This window comes from Musca autumnalis, unplaced genomic scaffold (assembly GCF_047663935.1).
Source record: "Musca autumnalis isolate F117 unplaced genomic scaffold, ASM4766393v1 scaffold_3, whole genome shotgun sequence".
Lineage (NCBI taxonomy): Eukaryota > Metazoa > Arthropoda > Insecta > Diptera > Muscidae > Musca > Musca autumnalis.
Window position 1 is genome coordinate 25,375,919 of NW_027411866.1, and position 22,335 is coordinate 25,398,253.

The following is a 22,335-nucleotide window of genomic DNA, read 5'->3' on the forward strand; positions in this document are numbered from 1 at the left end:
ACACCCTTTCTGAATGAAAGGGTGCTTCGGTTACTCCCTTTCTGAAAGGAAGGGTGCTTCGGTTACACCCTTTCTGAACGAAAGGTTGCTTCGGTTACTCCCTTTCTGAAAGGAAGGGTGCTTCGGTTACACCCTTTCTGAACGAAAGGGTGCTTCGGTTACTCCCTTTCTGAAAGGAAGGGTGCTTCGGTTACACCCTTTCTGAACGAAAGGGTGCTTAGGTTACTCCCTTTCTGAAAGGAAGGGTGCTTCGGTTACACCCTTTTTCAAAGAAAGGGTGCTTCGTTAGACCCTTTTTGAAAGAAAGGGTGCTCCGTTAGATCCTTTTTGAAAGAAAGGGTTAGACCCTTTTTGAAAGAAAGGGTGCTTCGTTAGACCCTTTTTGAAAGAATGGGTTAGACCCTTTTTGAAAGAAAGGGTGCTTCGTTAGACCCTTTTTGAAAGAAAGGGTGCTTCGTTAGACCCTTTCCGAAAGAAAGGGTGCTTCGTTAGATCCTTTCTGAAAGAAAGGGTGCTTCGTTAGATCCTTTCTGAAAGAAATGGTGCTTCGTTAGATCCTTTCTGAAAGAAAGGGTGCTTCGTTAGATCCTTTCTGAAAGAAAGGGTGCTTCGTTAGATCCTTTCTGAAAGAAAGGGTGCTTCGTTAGATCCTTTCTGAAAGAAAGGGTGCTTCGTTAGATCCTTCCTGAAAGAAAGGGTGCTTCGTTAGATCCTTTCTGAAAGAAAGGGTGCTTCGTTAGATCCTTTCTGAAAGAAAGGGTGCTTCGTTAGATCCTTTCTGAAAGAAAGGGTGCTTCGTTAGATCCTTTCTGAAAGAAAGGGTGCTTCGTTAGATCCTTTCTGAAAGAAAGGGTGCTTCGTTAGATCCTTTCTGAAAGAAAGGGTGCTTCGTTAGATCCTTTCTGAAAGAAAGGGTGCTTCGTTAGATCCTTTCTGAAAGAAAGGGTGCTTCGTTAGATCCTTTCTGAAAGAAAGGGTGCTTCGTTAGATCCTTTCTGAAAGAAAGGGTGCTTCGTTAGATCCTTTCTGAAAGAAAGGGTGCTTCGTTAGATCCTTTCTGAAAGAAAGGGTGCTTCGTTAGATCCTTTCTGAAAGAAAGGGTGCTTCGTTAGATCCTAACCCTAATCTAACGAAGCACCCTTTCTTTCAGAAAGGATCTAACGAAGCACCCTTTCTTTCAGAAAGGATCTAACGAAGCACCCTTTCTTTCAGAAAGGATCTAACGAAGCACCCTTTCTTTCAGAAAGGATCTAACGAAGCACCCTTTCTTTCAGAAAGGATCTAACGAAGCACCCTTTCTTTCAGAAAGGATCTAACGAAGCACCCTTTCTTTCAGAAAGGTTCTAACGAAGCACCCTTTCTTTCAGAAAGGATCTAACGAAGCACCCTTTCTTTCAGAAAGGATCTAACGAAGCACCCTTTCTTTCAGAAAGGATCTAACGAAGCACCCTTTCTTTCAGAAAGGATCTAACGAAGCACCCTTTCTTTCAGAAAGGATCTAACGATGCACCCTTTCTTTCAGAAAGGATCTAACGAAGCACCCTTTCTTTCAGAAAGGATCTAACGAAGCACCCTTTCTTTCAGAAAGGATCTAACGAAGCACCCTTTCTTTCAGAAAGGATCTAACGAAGCACCCTTTCTTTCAGAAAGGATCTAACGAAGCACCCTTTCTTTCAGAAAGGGTCAATAGAAGCACCTTTTCTTCAGAATGGGTCAATAGAAGCACCCTTTCTTCAGAATGGGTCAATAGAAGCACCCTTTCTTTCAGAAAGGGTCTATAGAAGCATCCTTTCTTTCAAAAAGGTTCTATAGATGCACCCTTTCTTCAGAGAGGGTCTATAGAAGCACCCTTTCTTTCAGAAAGGGTCTATAGAAGCATCCTTTCTTTCAAAAAGGGTCTATAGAAGCACCCTTTCTTTCAAAAAGGTTCTATAGATGCACCCTTTCTTTCAAAAAGGTTCTATAGATGCACCCTTTCTTCAGAGAGGGTCTATAGAAGCACCCTTTCTTTCAGAAAGGGTCTGACAAAGGGTGATTCGGGTGCTTTCAGAAAGGGTATAACGAAGCACCCTTTCTTTCGGAAAGGGTCTAACAATGCACCCTTTCTTTCAAAAAGGGTCTATAGAATCACCCTTTCTTTCAGAAAGGGTCTATAAAAGCACCCTTTCTTTCAGAAAGGGTCCGTAGAGGCACCCTTTCTTTTAGAACGGTTCTATAGAAGCGCCCTTTCTTTTAGAACGGGTCTATAGAAGCACAATTTCTTTTACGACAGTTCTATAGAAGCACTCTTTCTTTCAGAAAGGGTCTACAGAAGCACCGTTTCTTTCAGAAAAGGTCTATAGAAGCACCGTTTCTTTCAGAAAGGGTCTAACGAAGCACCATTTATTTCTGAAATGGTCTATAGAAGCACCCTTTCCTTTTGAAAGTTCAAAAGAAGCACCCTTTCCTTCTGAAAGTTCAAAAGAAGCACCCTTTCCTTCTGAAAGTTCAAAAGAAGCACCCTTTCCTTCTGAAAGTTCAAAAGAAGCACCCTTTCCTTCTGAAAGTTCAAAAGAAGCACCCTTTCCTTCTGAAAATTCAAAAGAAGCACCCTTTCCTTCTGAAAGTTCAAAAGAAGCACCCTTTCCTTCTGAAAGTTCAAAAGAAGCACCCTTTCCTTCTGAAAGGTCAAAAGAAGCACCCTTTATTTGTGAAAAGGTCTATAGAATCACCCATTCTTTCAGAAAGGTTCTATAGAAGCACCCTTTCTGAAAGGGTCTATAAAAACACCCTTTCTGAAAGAACAACCTTTCCTTCAGAAGGGGTGTATAGAAGCACCCTTTCTTTCTTGTTTTCTTCGCAAATGTCGATTGTTGTGCAGCACAAGTGGTGACACTGCACGAACTTTGCAATTGATGTCTATAGAAGCACCCTTTTTTCAGAAGGGGTATATAGAAGCACCCTTTTTTCAGAAGGGGTGTATAGAAGCACCCTTTCTTTCAGAAAGGACCTATAGAAGCAGACTTTCTTTCAGAAAGGTTCAATAGAAGCACCCTTTCTTTCTTCTTTTCTTCGTAAATATCAATTGTTGTGCAGCCTAAGTGGTGGTACTGCAAAAATTTGCCAATCGCTGCGCAATGTGATGTGTCGCGTAACATTTATGAAGTCGCGACGATGTCTATAAAAAGACACGCTGTCTTTATGAAGTCAAGACGATGTCATTTGACGTATCATACTGCATTTATCAAGTCGGCCTATGTCTTCAAAGAGGTCATTTGTAAAATAAACATTCTTTTCTTCTATCATTTTCAGTGTTTCGGGTATGTGATGGAAAACGTTTCGACTCGTTTTGCCATAAATCGAAATCGTATAACTCTAATTTTGGTGAATATTTTAATGAAATTGAAAATGGATTTAAAAAATATTATTCAAATATTATTCATAAACGGCGCTCCGATTATATACCATTTCGATTCTGCAAATCGAGTCGATTCGGTTTTCATCACATAACCGTTTTTCTCTACGTTATAACCTACATATGTATATAATCATCTTCTCTTACATTTCTATCACACCTGTTCAAGAATGCAGGATGAGCACAATACACCAAATGTATCTGAGTGGATGGACTGTTGATTTGGTAGCCCCGCTTTCATAAACCAAGATGCCTATTCTTAAAAATTCTTACATTTCATTTGTAACATTATTTTAAATAAATTTTTATACTGACTTACCTCTATCTTTGCTTTTGCTTGCTACTAGTCTTGAAAATTATCGGGTATGTGATGAAAACCGAATCGACTCGATTTGCAGAATCGAAATGATATATAATCGGAGTGCCGTTGATGATATATATAGTTTTGCTTCACAAAAGCCCCTTATTTGAATAATATTTTTAAAATCCATTTTCAATTTCATTAAAATATTCACCCAATGTAGAGATATACGATTTCGATTTATGGCAAAACGAGTCGAATCGTTTTCCATCACATACCCGTATGAGCATTGATTTTGCAGCAAAGTGTTGGCCTGCAATTGCTACTCTTTCCATACGGATTGTTTTTCCAATATTTTTAGTGTCAGTTGTTTTTATGCATTCTCCTTAGTCCTTGGATCTTCCAACGCCATAATTTGTTTTCTTTTAAATTGGTTGTAAATAAAACACAAATTTCTTGTTGTTTTTCAAGTTTAGATGAAATAAGTTTTTCTTTAATATTCGTTATTCATTTCATCCAATATTTTTGTTGTTATCATTATTTTTTTCTTTGTTGTTTTTCGCTTTCAATTTTAGGTAATACCTTCTTTTTCATTCATGGAGGTTTTATTTGATTTGTTTTTTTTTTTTTTTTTGTTGTGGTTCTTTTCTAAAAAATATAAAATTTTTTATAAAACTGCCAATATTGGTTAAAAAATCAAAATAAAAATATAACAGAAATAAAACAAAATATATAATTTCGGCTTAAGATGAGTTTAAGCATTAAGCTCGGATCGATACCAAATTTTTTCCACAGGTAGGTCTCGTTACCCTGATCACAAATATATATAACATTTTTTGCGGAAGTCCATACTTCTCGAGATATGGGCCCACGAAGTTCCGAAAATTCCCTTGTTAAATGTCGGCTACTTAGAGAAAAATTTTAATTTAAAAGAAAATGTTGCTCCCGTTCCCTAGATTGGCTCCTGTCCATAGCAGAAAGTCTTAAATCCCCGGCCGAAGGCCGGCTATATAAAAAAAATATAATTTTTTCCGAGCTTAATGCTTAAACTCAACTTGCTCCATAATTTCTTATAGAAAATCAAGAAAGTAAAAAATGAAAAATAGATTTTGAAATTAAAAAATAGAATAGAATTTCCAAAAAAATAGCTTCTATAGGGTTGAGTGTTTGGTTGCTTGCAGTTTTAAATCCTTTTTTGGAACTACGTTTTATAGATTGTTAATTGGTTGAGGCTGGTGGCTACTTATTGTTGGCAAAGTTAGGCTAATTAATGAGAAAAGGGGATTTGAATATTGATTGATTAGGTTCCTATTACCACATTTTTTAGAGGGCAGGGGTATACATACGCTTTTTTTGTTGTTGTTTAAATATAACTTAATATTGTGAGAGGTTTTTGTTTTTGTTTTTCGTAACTTATATAAAATCACATTGAAATTTGTGTGGATTTGTTTGTTGTTGAACGTCATATCATTTCTATTTTTTTCTTTTGTTTCATAAATTTCTAGATTTGATATATTTATATGTATTTAAGTGTTATAATTTGTCTATTATCTTTATATATATTTTTAATAAACACCTTTATATTTCTATCTATGTTGTTGTTGTTCTTAAAGAATTGAGAAACACAATTTAAACAAATTAGTTTCAAAATCATAAAATAGCTTGGATAAAAATTCGATCACTTCAAGAATAGAGCAAGATCTAGATCCTAGTATGTAGCATTTATGTGAATTTGTTTTTGAAACCAAAACCATTTTACGTTTCCGGAACATAATCTACACTCTAATAAAGACAAATACATAGTTCTAACGTAAAGTTCCAGTTTCTGTTGTTTCTTGCTGTTGTTGTTGTGGTTATGTGTTGTTGTTGTTATTATATTGTGTTTGATAATTCTATTTCTTTTTGCTCTTGCTCTTTTCATTTTCGTTGACAATTTTATTTTTCAAAGCATCCTTGTAATCCAAAATGTTGCCATTCCATTTGGTAACTGTTTCATTTTCACAAATCCAGATTTCTTCAGCGACCTAGGAATTATAAATAAAAAATAAAATAAAGCAATTAAAAATTTGAAATTTAAAGAAAGAAAAAATAAAATAGAAAACATTTTTTGCAGTTAAGGCCGGTAGTGCTGATCTGAGTATTATGGGGTTTATATTTTCTGAGGTCCAAGTTCTTGATTCTAACAATTATAAACAAAAATAATAATTTATCATTCATCCTTCTTACCTGATTAATCAATCTGAAATCGTGAGAAACTAACACCATACCACCATCAAAATCATTAATGGCATCTGCCAAAGCATCAATGGTTTCCATATCCAAGTGATTGGTAGGTTCATCAAGTAACAGTAGATGTGGCACCTGCCATGCCAACCAGGCAAAGACAACACGACAACGTTGACCATCGGAAAGCTGGCGGATGGGGCAGACCTGTTGACGACCTGTTAGACCATAACGGCCAATAATTTTACGCATTTCCTCTTTTTCTTTGACATCGGGGAAGGCACGCATCATGTATTCCAAGGGACTGGCATCCAAATCCAACAATTCGTGTAAATGCTGATGGTAACGGGCAATACGTAAATGGGAATTCTTACGAATCATACCGGAGGTGGGTACTAAATCACCATAGAGCAACTTCAGCAGGGTTGATTTGCCAGCACCTAAAAATATAAACCCAAAACATTAGCCCCACCATCTTACAATTCATTTGCAATATCTTACCATTAGGTCCCACCAAAGCCAAACGTGTATCCAAATCAATACCAAACTCCAAATTCTTATAAATCCATGGAGTATTTTCATTGTAACGGAAACTAACATTTTGTACCATAATAACGGGTGGTGGAATGGTGCCGCATGAAGGGAAATAGAAATTCAATGTTTTGTCATCCGAGACCTTTTCCGTCAACCCCTGAGCTACCATTTTCGCCAATGTCTTTTCCTTGGATTGGGCTTGTCTGGCCAGTTTTGCCGAACCGTGACCGAAACGGGCAATATAATTCTTCATATGGGCAATTTGATCCTGTTCCCAGGCATATTGTTTAGCCTGATTTTCCAATTGTTCCATGCGTGTACGCACGAAAGCTTCATAGTTGCCACCATAGTATTTCAAACGTTTTTGGGTCATGTGGATGATGTTAGTACACACACCATTGAGGAAATCTTGGGAATGCGAAATAATGACTAGAATACGTTTGTATTCCTTCAATTCTTCTTCCAACCATACACAAGCATCCAAATCCAAGTGATTGGTCGGTTCATCGAGTAGCAACAAATGGGGTTTAACGAAAAGGGCGCGGGCCAAAGCAATACGCATACGCCAACCACCTAAAATAAGGAGAAAATACATGACATTACATTTCCATTAATGCCTTAAAAGATAGTTCAACTCACCAGAGAAATCTTTAGCCTGTTTCTGTTGCATTTGTTTGTCAAAACCTAAACCATGAAGAATACGGGCAGCCTTTACCTCAGCCAAATCCGCAGCCATATCATCCAAACGTTCATAAATATCAATCAACTGTTCTTGATCATTATCATCTTCACTCATAGCTAATTCTTCGGCCAATTTTTCCAATTTGACACGTTCCTCATCTACCTCCATAACACATTGCAAGGCCGTCTTGGAACTGGCAGGAATTTCTCGTGACAAATAGAAAATATCCATATGTTCGGGAATGGGCACTTCACGATTACCCAACACAGCCAACAAAGATGATTTGCCACAACCGTTTAAGCCAATAACACCATAACGACGACCACAATTCAATTCCAACATAGTGTCCTGCAACAGTTCACTGCCAAAGAATGTAATGGAGAAATTTTCTATTTTAATATCACGTGAACGAGGATGTGATGCCAGAGAACCGGTGCAAGCTCTAGCTTCGGCCGAAATGCGTGCCTCCTCCTCAAGTTTGGCACACAACTTCTCCTCTTCGGTCATTTCGCGTGGTGGCTCATTATTGCCGTTCGTTACACCATTTGTTTTCTTGGCCGTGGAAATGCTGGTGATTTTCTTGTTGCGTGCATCCTTCTTGCGTTGGGCATCGCGTTTTTTTGCATCAGAAGGCATTTTGGCTCAGATTATTTATGCGTGAAACTGATCAAACGAAGAAATGTGGGAAAAAGGTATCTAAAAGAAAGAAAAAATATTATAGAGTCCATTAAAATATGAAAAAAATCTACTTGTATTGCATTTTCTGTTCAAAGGAATCACATTTGGGCAGGTGTAAAAAACAACATGACAGTATACCAAATAAAACGCCAACCACTGGACTTCTTGTGTCCAACAATTAGATTCCTCCAAACAAATTCCCATTTATATCTGGAATATTTATTCTATTTAACTTAATTTACTGGATCAAATTACTTGAGTCTTCATACTAAAAATAACAACTCTTCATATGATCACAAACTGAACATACCCCCCACTTTGTTGACAACAAGAAAAACGTTATTCTCATGCTCTGAATGAGAAAACCAGAAAACCCCCCAAAGAGAGAACAATGTAAAGGAAAAAGAGGTAAATTGACGAATCGCACATGTCTGCGAAACGATGAAACAAAGAAATTTAGAAAAAAGTTATTACACATTTCAAAGATAATAAATTATACCTTTGAAAAAGGTTTTAAGTAATGAAAAATAATGAATTTTCTATGCGTTCCATTTAAAATACTGTGAGGCCCCCCCTAACAACACATTTTACCTTCTTTAGCAAAGTAACCCTGAAAATAAATGCACAATTACTGACCGACCGACCGCACGTCATCCTAAAATCACATCTATTGTTACAAATAGTTTTGCCAGTTTTGCCATAAAAAGCATGAAATACCTTTCCAATCAAAAAAATTATATATGTACAAGAAAATATTCACAGAATTGAATTTTTCCGCATGCACACACAGACACTGCACCAAAGCACTTCTCTTTACTTACAAGCAATTATAAATTTTGTTAATTACAAAAAGTATGATTCAACTTTTTCGTGGTGATTTCCTTTCAATCTTGGTCGTCGTTTTTTTGTTCACTTTTTTTTCTGATTTCTTCGTTAAGCGAAGAAAATAATTTTAATTCTTATTTTCTTCACGTGTTTCGCGTACAAAGACCGAGCCAACCACCACACACTACGAAGAACGATAACGAAGTGAGAGAGATGTTCTCGTCTTTGCCTTACTTTTGGCAACTTACAAACAACTTACCTTTTGCTTTTACAATATGATTTTGGAGGAATTATACAATTAAATAATAATTTATGGTAAAAATTATTAAATAAATATTTTTACTTACAAAATTATTTTAAGCTAAGTTCATTATTTTCACAAATGAAATGCTTGATTTTGCACAATTTTAAGGGCGCGAGAAGTGTCAAAATGGGTATGTTCAGTTAATTTATAAAAAGATATGTTCAATGTGTGACTTGTTGTGACTGATTTACAGCTTTAAGAGCAGTACACATTAGAGCTGGCAAACCATCGATATTCCCAACATTAGATATTTTCGATATAATAGTTTAAAATATCGATTACTATCGATATTATCGGTAAGCTGTCAACACCATTAATTTGGAGATGAAAATGGCGGAAATGTCAATACTTTTCTTGACATTTTGCACAAGTAGTTCACAGAAATGCAAAGGAGAATAACAAATTGCTTTTATCTTACAAAAATATTAAAAAAATACATTTTACCTTTCCGAAAAATATGTACGTGTGACTACGGGCTTATTTTCTCACACACAAAAAACCGAAAAGCAGCGAAATTTCTATTTATTTCAATGAGATTTGGGTTGGGGTTTTTTGTTCCGATAATATCGATAGGCAAAACTATCTATCGATACTTAATTTTTAAAAAACAATCGATTTTATCGATAGTTCCATCGATTTTTGCCAGCTCTAGTACACATTGTCAGTTTTGAATGTCGATATTTCGCAGTTATCGATAACTGTCCAACCGTCCAGCAACCACAAAACATTTGGTGGTTGCATGATGAATGACAAAAATGAACGGCCACATTAGCAAGCACTAACAAAGTTGTCATTCAAAACTGGCAATGTGTACTCAGCTTTATGCAGCGTTAAACTTCTTTATAATACTACGTTTACATTTACGAAATCCACTCGATTTCAACTGTCAATTCCTTTGCGCATACGTCAAATGAAAACTTATCTGAAATCCATTGGATTTCATTTGACGTTTAAACAATGGAAATGACAGTTGAAATCGAGTGGATTTCGTAAATGTAAACCTAGCATAAGGATTTGTTAGAAATATAAGCAATGGAATTGACATTTAAAACCCAGTCGGTTTGTTAAATCCGGTTATATATAAACGGGGTATTAGTGATGAATAAGACGATTTGTATTATGAAGTAGTTTACACTATCTATCAATGTCATATGACCTACAATTTTCCTTCGTTATGGGTGTTTTACACGATATGTTATTTTACATATGTATTGTCACTTTGCGTATACATTTTGTATATAAGAAGTGACAACTCATATGTAAAAAACATATCGTGTAAAGTACCCATTATATAGTCGCTAATGTGTGCAATATTGGGGATTATTCGTACGCCATTTACATTGGGCGTCCACACCAGCAAAAATGCAGTAAAATTACGTCTCCACATTGCCTGCGTGGATAGATATGGAATGTTTTTATTTCGTGTCATATGACATTTGTTCCAGCTTTTTTGAGGTTTTTTCCATTTTTGCGTTCCCGAACTTTTTGAAAAAACTTTTGTGTGACAACAAATTTTCTCCCTTTCTCTCTTTTACGAGTTTTACTATTAAAAAGTACGGGAACAAAGCTATTGTTAATATTGTAGATCTACAACTGTTTACATATAAACCATGGTACAAATACACAGGTAGCCGCATCGGCAATTGTTGGCAACATTAGATGTCAAAATTTGACATCAATTCAATGCAATTGACACATTATGTTACCATCAGCTGGCTTGATAATGCTACCTGTATTATTGTATAAACCCAGGTCAGGCAATTATGCTTGGTTTACATTTACGAAATCCACTCGATTTCAACTGTCAATTTCATAGCTCAAACGTCAAATGAAATCTCATCTGGATTTCATTTGACGTTTGAGCAATGGAATTGACATTTGAAATCGAGTGGGTTTCGTAAGTGTAAACATAGTATTAATGTAACAAAGATGTGTTCAGTGTATACTTGTCGACGAAATGTACTGAGAGGATGGGCTACAAAAAAATCAAAGACATACATATATGCTCTGTCCCAGAACCTGCAAGAAGCCACTACTTTTTACTACGATAACATATTTTCCTTTATGTTATCGAAAAAAATTGTACAAATTAGCAGATTCTTGCAGTAATGGAACAGACAAAAAAAAAAACAAAAGGCCTGTTCGATAACTTCGCAGGTAAAAAGTGTTTCGCATACAAAAATGAAATCATCTCATTTTGTTTGGTTTACATTCGGCGTCTTTTCGTGATTTCGAAGGCGTTTCGTGATTTCGCGCGGAATCATGCAAAATTTATCATGATTTCGCATACAAAAATGAAATCATCTCATTTTGTGATTTCAGCGAAATCAACATCGAAATCACAGTACACATGATATACAACCTTGCTTTTGCCTAAAAAAGTACCAAAAGTTGCAACACTTTTCACGTATGACAATAAACAAGGTAGATGTGCGAATTGCTGCAACAAAAAATGTTTGTATCAAAATTTGTAAACAATGTGAAAAAATATTAAATTACTTTGTTACAATGCTATTTTTCATTGTGTTCTCGTACTTTTTTAATGGTAATTTTAGAAAATAGAGCGAATTGTCAAAGATTGCTTCCCCATACAAATTTCCTAAAAAATATGGGAACGGAAAAATGACGGCAAAAACTCTAGCAGAAATGTCAAAATCAACGTATCAGTTATAATATTAGATACCAATGAACATATGAACATGCTTGCTGCTTGTTTCTACTAGGCCAACATTTTATGGCAGAAAACAGGATAAGAGGGTGTTATTCGTAGCTATTTTTGTTTAAAGAGAATTGCAAGTCTTGCTAGATTTCGGTGTACGGGAACGCATTTTAGCATTAAACGGGAAAACTACTGCAAGTACCATGATACAATGATACAAGGTAACCTCACGCTCAGAGCTCACAGAGTTGTATTCGCTTTGCCGTCCCTTCATTGACAAAATGATTTTGACAAGCTTTGTATGTAACATACATACGTCAGTTTTATTTACATTTCAAATCTTAAAGCAATTTAATTTCATATTTTTTAATTTAATTTTTTCATACTATTTAGAGTTGATTTTGCATTGTATATCCGCCCGTCTGAAGGATAACTCTCCAACGGATTAGCTAAAGTGGTCCAAATATTGGCCTCGTCATATTTTTCCAAAATATTAATCAATATCGACAATGGTGCATATCGGTCCACTTCTTCTGGTACAACCCCCATAAAAGTTCAAAGATTTGGTGCGAACGGTAACTCACGAGCAGATCAACTGATTTTGCATAAACATTATTCATTGCAATATTTTTTCCAGACATATATCAAGCATGGACTATATCGATCCAGTCCTTCGAGTACCCCCACACAAAATTTTCCCTTAAGGGCTGTTCGTGAATCGCTTTTAAATTCCTTGTGGTCTTCTTAACAGTGATATGATGTGTTTCGTGATCAAGTCTATGTTTTCAGATATATTTGTTCAAAAGCTTTAAAACTCCTACAGCGACCAATATAAATGGATGGTCCAACCTTTGCGTATCGGAATATTTCTCCCAAACATGGGCAAGTCATTGCTTCCTGACATAATGGCCCAAATTGGCACGATAAATATTGAAGTGACTCCCCAAATGAGATCCAGCGTGTTTAATCATGTGTATAATAACGTGTATAATGACATTATATTTTTTCCTTTGGAAGTTTTTATTTTTGCAAATACAAAACATACATAGATCTGGATTTCCTAAGAAATTTATACTGTAAACAGATACAGCTGCGTAAATTAAGTTGGTTCTATATATATCCCTAAATATAAAACATCATACATTTTGTAGTATAAAAAGAGTACAATATTCTCACAGATTTTATAAGATATCAAAAGTTTAGATCTTGGGGGGCAGCGGCGGCTTTCTTCTTTTTTAGCTTCACGTGTTCCGTAGAGTTTTAGCGCTCTTGGCCACAGCTTTAGTGGTGGAATAGCAAAGTGGTTTTTACCCAATTCAACGTTGTTCTTTTTGGCGACAGCCTTGGCAATGATATTGTTTTGGGTTGCGTGCGTCAGGAATCACCTGCTGATTTCTTCAAATTTAAGAATGCTATACAAATTGTTGTTAGCCATCTTGGGATGAGGAAGGTAGCATCCTTCTTCAAGGCGGAACCATATTTGCAAGAAAACCTTAATCTTTGTGGTATGCTATGACCACCGCGGAATTGTTGGGATTTGTACACCTTTTGGATGTCAGTCCAGATCTTCAAGGAAAACAAACAGCTTGTTTGTTCTATTGCAACATTTTAACAAAGGAAATTCAGCAGACCATTAATTAAATAGGCAGATTGCAAATCGTAGCGGTGTTGGGTATATTGCCATTCCTGTTCCAACTGCGAAAAGTCTCAGTGGAGGCACGTGGTACCAAAAGCATCTGACCACAGCGGTGAACACCACCACCACGGACACGGGAAAACATGCAACAGCACTACCAGTGTCCATTCGACAGCAATTTGGTGACCTGTCAATATGAATATGAATGTAAATATAAACTCATTCATCTTTGCTCCAATCCAAAAACTTACCGGCTTGTTCGCTGACGCTTGTTACGGCACATCAATTGGTTGATGCTGTTTTAGCAACGAAAGTATGTTCGTTCCTGTATAATTTCACTTATGTAGCTCTGGTTCCTCTGTATCCAGACTCAAAATTTCTGCAACCTTTACAAGCTGCATACATAAAGAATCCGAGGACAGGTGAGCAACTAAACAAGTGCAGCTTGTCGTGTGGTCCACATTGATTCGGGCCCAATATGAATTGAGGCAGCTGTTTTTGTCTTAACAGCTGGCGTTATTCTGCTGTAATATATGGGGGATGGTATCTGAGTACGGTGCAGGCAGTATACATTCTATTCAAGCCTGCCTGATAAGCTCGTCCTAAATCATTAATATCTCTGTGGATGTACATCGGTGGGGAAAGCCTTTCCACTAAATTATGACAGGGATGCTCACTGCGATAACATCCAAGCAGGTATTGTATTGGAAACATCCTTATGTTACACTCAATATTTTGGGGTAGTTAGTGGTCAGAATCAGAACACCATAGACCAACATATTCATTGAGACCCTCATTGCAGTCCAAATGGTTGTGTTTGTGTTCGCCTCATCGCATTCGAATGGAACCGTGACTGCTGGCAAGCAAATACTCTTTCCTTGCTTTGTTCATTATTCTTGCCTTTGCTGCACTCTGTAACAATATAAAAACATTTAAGGAAGAAATCTTTTTACGTTGTATTTCACGATTTACTCTGTAGTGATCCACATTGCTTACCATTTATCCAAAATTACGAAAATATTTTATTATCCAGCCTCACAAACGTCCTCCATGAACCAATAGACCATCAAAAACAAAAACTTTTCACACATTCTTCAGAAATATAAAAATATAAATAAAACGTAAACAAACAATATGAAAGTTGTTGTTATTGTTGTCATTCACATACAATAACAACAACTTTCATATTGTTTCAAATGCATGGTTGTATTTGGCAGCTCAAGGACGGTTTTATCAAATGAGATTACCTTCTTATTCTGCCATGTGCAAGTACTAATATTTTGCAGGTTCTGAGCACAACTTTTATCTATCAAAATTTATTATTATGATGTCTCAACGATAAAATCATTATTTATTTTTTTATATTTTGGTACTATACACAATTAATACGATATATAGATAATTTTCCGATAATTTTCGAAATAAAGTTGTAAAGTTCTATATTGTCGTATATTTTTGATGTTTAATTCAATTTACAATAACTTGCTTTGAAAATTCATGTTCGATCAGCTGCGCATATGCATCTACTTCGATCATTGTGATATGTTTGAAATCAACAAAAAAATAAGTGTAAACACTGGGGTGTATTTCAGGATTTCGTGAAATCCAGTGGATTTTGGAGCGCTAGTGTAAACTTGGCACGTGATTTCAGCGAAATCAACATCGAAATCACAGTACACATGATATACAACCCTGGTTTTGCCTAAAAAAGTACCAAAAGTTGCAACACTTTTCACGTATCATAATAAATAAGGTAGATGGTCAATTGCTGCAACAAAAAAAATGTTAGTATAAAAATTTGTAAACAATGTGACAAAATTATCAAATTATTTTGTTACAATCATGGCAGAACTACCAGGTAGTGGTATCACACCAGCTGATCGAATATGAAAAGTCAAATCCCTTTATAAAAAAAAGTATTTTTGTTGTAATTTCCCCAACAACATAAAGAAAGTTTTGACATAACATATTCAAAATTTAACGATGCCACTACCTGGGTAATTGTTCCATTGTTACAATGCTATTTTTTATTGTGTTCCCGTACTTTTTTAATGGCAATGTTAGAAAAAAGAGCGAATTGTCAAAAATTGCGGAAAAATGACGGAAATTGCAGAAACTCCTGCATAAATGTCAAAATCAACGTATCAGCTATCATATTAGATGCCAATGAAAATATTTGCTGCTAGTTTCTACTAGGACAATATTGTATGGCAGAAAACAGGAGATGAAGGTGTTATTCGGCGCTATTTTTGTTTAAAGAGAAGTGCAAGTCTTGCTAGATTTCGGAGTACGGGAACGCATTTTTAGCACTAAACGGGAAAACTACTGAATAAGAACAAGAATAATGTATTTGGAAACATAATGAACACGAATAATCCCATTTATTGGTTCTGAGCACAACTTTTATCTATCAAAATTTATTATTATGATGTATCAACGATAAAATCATTTTTTTATTTTTCATTTGTTAGAAATAATACAATATATAGATAATTTTACGATAATTTTCCAAATAAAGTTGCAAAGTTCTATATTTTTATATTTTTGATGATTAATTCAATTAACAACAACTTGTGAAAATTCATGTTCGATCAGCTGCGCATATGCAGCTACCTTGATCATTGTGATATGTTTGAAATCAACAAAAAATGAGTGTGAACACCGGGGTGTATTTCAGGATTTCGTGAAATCCAGTGGATTTTGGAGCGCTAGTGTAAACTTGGCATTATGATTTCAATACATCTTTCGATGCAGTCCACACGGAGTTATGAAAAATACACTCCGCTCGATACATTTTAGAAGCACTCGCTCAAAGATCCCTAGCCAAGCAAACCAATTGTTTGATCCCTACAGTCGCAGTCTTTTTTTCTGAACACAAGAAAGAGTTTCTAAAATTATAAGAATTTGTTTTAAAAAAATAAAGAAATACAAACTAAAGTTATAAACATTGCTGTAATTCACGAGACGCAAATTATTTTTGAAGTGGAGTTGGAGTTTTTTGGAAATCTGAACTGAAACAGGAGGAAAAATGAAAAACCATTTGGATGATAAAGCAATATCAATTTCGATGTCATAAAAAGCGGAGTAGAGGAAAAACTTAGTTACAAACAAATTTAATGGAGAGTTTTTATAATTTGTGTTAATGCAAAAAAGTTAATATTCTTGTTTTACATGAATAAGCAATGTATTTTATTTATTTTGGGATATTTGCAATGGCTTGCATTTTATAACATTTTTAGACTGCATTAAAATTCAATCCAAAACACTACATCAAAGGCTGTGATTTGGACCGAAAATGGAGTGCATCCTAGCTGTGTGCCGTGGAAGCAAAATGGAAGTCATCCTAGCTGCGCGTTCTCTTGTAAAATTCATAGGTGAATTCATAGAAAAAAGATGTACGCCAACGGCAAATGTACCGTACACATGTAGTGATTTAACTGCATCCGCGGATGCAAACTTTTTGCTGGGTAACAGCGAGTCATGCCAATTAACAAATTAAAAAATGCAAAACACGAGTCACTTTTTTTGTCCCATTAACATGTTTACAGTGTCAATAACACCAAACTTCTTATTAAAATTCTATTGCCATTTTCAGAAAGTAATGCAAATAAAACCATATTTGTGTCGCGTGTTCTTAAATATTAAAGAAATGTTTGCCTATTAAAATTTGTAGGTAAAAAAGGAACAGAGAATTTCATTATGGCATCTTATGTTGGGAATATGGAAAAAGTAATAAACATGCACCATATATAGTTTTACAACAAAAATTAAATTGGCGACGAATATGGTATGTGATAATTACTTCCGCGTAATATGAAAGAACAAAAAATACAACCCTACCAATAAAACCAACACTGAACACACCCCACAATGCTCCAATGAGAATTTTTCGGCAACTCCATTGCAGAGAGAGGTAGAGAATGAAATCAGCTGTGTAATGGAGAATGGAATTATTTTTAATTAAATGCATGATAGTAATAAGAATCATGGCATAAAACAACATAAGTTTGTGATATTTAGATTATTTAAGTTATTACACGAATAACTTTATAATATTTATAGAGTAATGATTAATGATTTGTTTTTTTTATGTTTTCATTTCATTCTCTCTTATTACACTTAACGCCGTCACTGTGAAATCACATCAAGGGCTCTGACTTTCATCAACTCTCGGTCGTCGGTCGGTTTTTATAACTCAGTTTTATTATTGTGTGGGGGCGGAAAGTTTGCTTCGTGTTTTGTAGCGGATCGTCGTACAGTGTTAAAAATTGTAATTTTCAAAGAAAAAAAAAACATAGAAATTATAAATAACATAAATCATAACTGAAACAAACCAAAAATAAATGAAATTTATGTGGCACATAAAACAAGAAATTGCAAGGATTATTAAAAGGCAAGTCTGGTGCTTGTCGGTGTCTTCGGTAGAAGAATTGTTGTCGTTTTTGTTGTAGTAGTGAAAAAGGAACCAAGAAGAAAAACGATTAATCTCTTAGTAGTGTGTGGTTGGTTCCTTCCAGTAAGATTTTTTATTGTTGTTTGTGCGTGTGTGTATGTGTTAAACAAAAGAGGGAAATGCAGTTTGATTAAGCACCAAGCAACGACACAGAACAGAAGAAACCGAAGCCTGTTCAATCAATGTTGGATGTTAAGCCGCCGCTGTCTATTGAAAAGAAAGAAATTTATGTAAAATTTTAAAAGGAAATTTAATTTTAATTGAAAGAATGTGGATATTTATTGAGAAGGCAATGAAAAATAACTACTTATTGGAAGTGCCATATTAAGAGAGTGTTGTTTTGATGATGTTGTGTTAACTGAAGTTGTAATTTAACGCCGTTAACTCCACTAACCCCAATAGACTTGGTTCTTTCTCTACCACTGACATGACTACTGCTTGCTGCGGTTGTGGCTACACCCAAAACGAAGTAGTACCTATATGAATTTTTTATGTTAAATTTTCGTATTGTGAGTTGTGTATATTTTCAACACTCTTTCAATATTGCTGCTTTATCTTTTGTTACCACTAAAAAAAAAAACTCCAAAAAAAGTATACAAAAACTAAAAAGCAGCAACAAAACGGGTCCGATGTGTGTGTTTTTTATCGCTCGCTTGTAATGTCTTTGTTGTCGTTAAGGAAAATAATCTTAAATTTCGTTGTCGGTTCCAAGTTTATGTGGGTGTAAGGAACCATACCATTTGTGCCACTAAACCAACCGTGGGGAAGTGCAACAACCACAACAGCTTAAATAATTTTATTTAAAACAAATGTGAAATTAGCCTGTGGGTCGACGCTTTTGAAACCATTTAGGATTTCAAAACGCCTACTCACAACGAAAAGAAGGAATATAACAATCAATGGAATAAATACTTGTTTAATGGTGTAAAACAAGTCATAATAAATACATAAAATTATCCAGTTTGAGTTGGGAGTCACCAATTCTGATTCTCCTCCAACTCTTTCCCCGCGAGAAGTTATTGAAATGTGAAATTTATTGCTATTTATTCTTTTTACAGAAGAGAAGGGGTTACGAAAAAAGTAATAATCGACAAAAGATAAAACTTGTGCAAGACGTATCTTGTTTTGTGTATTTCATTTCATTATTGTAATTGTGTCTCTGTGTGTGTGTTTTATGAATTTTTTGGTTGGTCTCCAGTCTACTCCATTCATTCCATGTGTGTCTCTGACTCCCCAGCTATATTAAATTTGTGAATGTAAAACTTTGGAGCCCCACAACCAACCAACCAGTGAATGTGCTGGCTGCCCTCCATATTTGCATACATTTGAGGTAAGAGAGTGTATGCGTAAGTGTTACTTTACAAGAAGTATCAACATTGTCATCGAATAGCACCATCATTGCCGTTGTCATTTTACAACTCACTCACGTTTTGTACATTTTAAAAGTGTGAGGCTTAACTTGTGTGCCATATTTCACCATCAGCCAACAAACTCCACGCTGCTGCTGCCAAACCTCTTCTTTTGTTTTCTTCATCGTCCAAGTAGAGTTTGCTTTGTTTTTGTCAAGTAGTTTGTTATTATCCAACGCCTACAACTAGCAAAGGCTAAACCAAAACCAAGAAAAAACATCATTTACACGACTTTTGATGTTCATCTGTGTATTTGTGTCTGTGGCTTAAAGCAAAAATCAAATGTAATATGGATTGCAGTCTTGCAGATCGACAGCCATCAACATCGTCGCCGTCAGCATCTTCAGCAAACAACAGCAGCAACAATCACTATCAACAGCAACTGCAGCAGCAACAGCAATCAGTTCATTATCTGGACGAAACGGTAAGTAGCATCAAAAGCATCTTCTTCTTTTTTCCACTTTTTGTTTATTTAAATAATTTCCATTAATTTACTTTAAACCGACAAAAAAACGCCTATCCAAAGAGCCTATAAATAATGACAACCTCATTTCCAGTTCTATATGTACCTAGGCATGTTAAAAATGCATTCTCTTTTTGTTTACTTTTACCTTTTGTAAAACAAAATAAACATTGCTGGCCCCTGAAGCAACAAAAACTTTCTTCAATTCCACGAACTTTAAATTAAACATCTTTCAATAATAAATTGATCTAAGCACTTTCTTTTAAGTACACTCCAGCCACACACACACACTAATGGGCATTTGCATCTTGCCGAAAGGTTGATGTTCAGTGTTTTGTTTACATTTGCGGCGCTATTCCTCTGCTCAATTATCTAACGGTCTATGCCCTCTTTATCGTTATATCCTTTTTAGTGTTGCCAATGTAGAGGAAAAAATCCAATGGCAACTGTTTGATCATGCAAAATGCTGACCAGAAATAAAACTCTGAACATCATCCATAAGGCGATGTTCAGTGTTTTGCATCTTGGCGATTATGCTATATTTTCTGTTTACATTTGCAGCGCTATTACTCTTCGCGATTATCTTGATAACGGCATATGATCTGTTTATAATTGATTCCTTTCTTAAACAAGTGTTGCCAACGTAAAAGAAAAAATCCAAGATGGATAGTTTGATCATACAACACTGAACATACACCTTAAGTTGATGTTCAGTGTTTTATTACATTTGCAATATCAAAGCTGCTCTCTGGCAGGTATTTCTCATCTCAATAACGGTAAATTTTCGCACTATTCTTCCTTTTTAAAAATCAGTGTTGCCAACACAAGAATAATTCGTACGAGAACGTTTCGATCATTCAGAACGTAACGTAACTTGACGTAGAGTTCGCGTAATGACTATTTCACTTAAAGGATGAAACAAATAATCCTTCTTCTTAGCTTCAAGCCAAGAAATTCAAGACGCATTTAAAGAAATGTCTAATTCTAGACCTATATAACGTAAATTGGTATGTCCAATGTAGCGTTTTGAAAGGAAAAGTGAACGTAATGCCACTAAATTTTAGACCGACATTTATACTCATTAAGTCGATGTTCAGTGTTTTGTATCGTGCCGATGATATTCAAGGTTTCGGCGCTGTTACTCCTCTCGATTATCTTAATAATAACGGTATATTCCCCTCTTTACCGTTATAACCTTTCTAAAACAAGTGTTGTCAACAAAAAAGAAAAAATCCAATGAGAATACAAAACGTAACATATGTATTAGAAATAAAACACTGAACATACACCTTGAGTTGATGTTCAGTGTTTGTTTACTTTTGCGATATTAAAGCTCTCTGGCAGATACTCTCATCTCAATAACGGTACATTTTCGCACTATTCTTCCTTTTTAAAAATCAGTGTTGCCAATACAAGAATAATTCGTACGAGAACGTTTTGATCATTCAGAACGTAATGTAACTTGACGTAGAGTTCGCGTAATGACTGTTTCACTTAAAGGTTGAAAAAAAAAATAGAAATTCAAGAGGTATTTAAAAATTGCTTATTGTAAACCTATACAGCGTAAATTGGTATGTTCAATGTAGCGTTATCCGAATGAGTTCACGCAGAAAATTTTTTTAGGATAATACTTTCGTATAGAAATTGTTATCTACTTGATACTTTCGTATAGAAATTGTTATCTAGATGATATTTTCTTATAGAAAATTTTATCGGGGTGATGTTTTCATAGAGAAAATGTTATCCGGATGATAGTTCCGCATAGAACATTTTATACGGATAATATTTTCACAAAATGCGAATATTTTCATACAGAAAATTTTATCCGGACGATATGTTCGTATAGAAAATGTTATCCGGATGAAATTTTCCTACAAAAATATTATCCCTAGGAAATTTTCATAGAGAAAATGTTATCCGGATGACATTTCTATATAGAAAAAGTTATGAAAATAATATTTTCATATAGAAGATGTTATCCGGATGATATTTTCATATAAATAATTTTATCCGGATGAAGTTTTCGTTTAGAAAATGTTATCCGCATAATATATTCATATAGAAAATTTTATCCGCGTAATATTTTCAATAAAAAAATTATCCGTGTGACACTTTTCATATAAAAATTGTATCCGGAGACATTTCCAAAAATAAAATTTTATTCGGACGATATTTCTATATAGAAAATGTTATGCGGATAATATTTTCACATGGAAAATTTTATCCGAACGACACTTCCGTATAGAATAATAATGCCGTCATATAAAAAACGTTATCCGGACGATATATTCGAAAATAATTTTATTATCCGTATGATATTTTCATTTAGAAATGTTATCCGGATAATACATTAGTATATAAAATGTTATCCGGGAAATATTTTCATATGGAAAATTTTATCCGGATACACTTTTCATTTAGAAAACATCATCCGAATAACATTTTCAAAGAGAAAATATTATCCGGGTAAAGTTTTAATAGATACAATTTTAAAGAAACCTATTTTCATATCGCAATGTTATCCGTATAATATTTTCGTACTGAAAATCTTATCCGAATAATATTTTCATACTGAAAATCTTATCCGGATAATATTTTCATACTGAAAATCTTATCCGGATAATATATTCGTATAGAAAATGTTATCCGGACAAAATTTTCATACGGAAAATGTTATCTGTATAAAATTTTCGTAGAGAATAAAAATTATCCGAATAATATTTCCAAAGAAAAATTTTATCCGGATAATGCTTTAATGAATAATACTTTATCCG

At 34.9% G+C, this 22,335-nt stretch overlaps 2 protein-coding genes and 1 long non-coding RNA gene across 15 annotated transcripts in view; 1 reads left to right on the top strand and 2 right to left on the bottom strand.

The window, feature by feature from the left end:
- Nucleotides 1-4,147: 4,147 nt before the first annotated feature.
- LOC141398717 (ATP-binding cassette sub-family F member 2) lies at nucleotides 4,148-9,130 on the bottom strand. Of its 4 annotated transcripts, none has more exons than XM_073976308.1 (5): nucleotides 8,985-9,130; nucleotides 7,092-7,830; nucleotides 6,420-7,025; nucleotides 5,922-6,358; nucleotides 4,148-5,719 (listed from the first exon to the last, which is right to left on the bottom strand). In XM_073976308.1, the coding sequence occupies exons 2-5, from the start codon at nucleotides 7,768-7,770 to the stop codon at nucleotides 5,588-5,590; spliced, it is 1,854 nt and encodes a 617-aa protein (XP_073832409.1). In that variant the 5' UTR covers nucleotides 7,771-7,830; nucleotides 8,985-9,130; the 3' UTR covers nucleotides 4,148-5,587. The 4 variants fall into 4 exon arrangements, with proteins under 4 accessions (XP_073832409.1, XP_073832408.1, XP_073832411.1 ...); XM_073976307.1 differs by lacking the exon at nucleotides 8,985-9,130 and adding an exon at nucleotides 8,634-8,901; XM_073976310.1 differs by lacking the exon at nucleotides 8,985-9,130 and adding an exon at nucleotides 8,530-8,843.
- Nucleotides 9,131-12,601: 3,471 nt separating this feature from the next.
- On the bottom strand, nucleotides 12,602-14,357 carry LOC141398718 (uncharacterized). The gene is made up of 3 exons (XR_012411699.1): nucleotides 14,233-14,357; nucleotides 13,488-14,148; nucleotides 12,602-13,423 (listed from the first exon to the last, which is right to left on the bottom strand). It is a non-coding gene; the product is annotated as an uncharacterized lncRNA (long non-coding RNA).
- A 3,060-nt stretch (nucleotides 14,358-17,417) lies between these two features.
- Nucleotides 17,418-22,335, top strand: part of pico (ras-associated and pleckstrin homology domains-containing protein pico) — a 132,563-nt gene continuing 127,645 nt past the window's right edge. The window contains exons 1-3 of one of the 10 annotated variants that reach the window (XM_073979210.1): nucleotides 17,418-17,506; nucleotides 18,748-19,019; nucleotides 19,399-19,522. Coding sequence is in view for 5 of the 10 variants with exons in the window: in XM_073979209.1 (XP_073835310.1) it covers nucleotides 19,388-19,522 (135 nt within the window). In the remaining 5 variants the exon portion in view is untranslated. Of the gene's footprint in view, nucleotides 17,630-17,703; nucleotides 19,020-19,079; nucleotides 19,523-22,335 lie in introns of those variants that run through there. The other 9 variants (XM_073979207.1, XM_073979208.1, XM_073979213.1 and 6 more) reach the window with 9 other exon arrangements.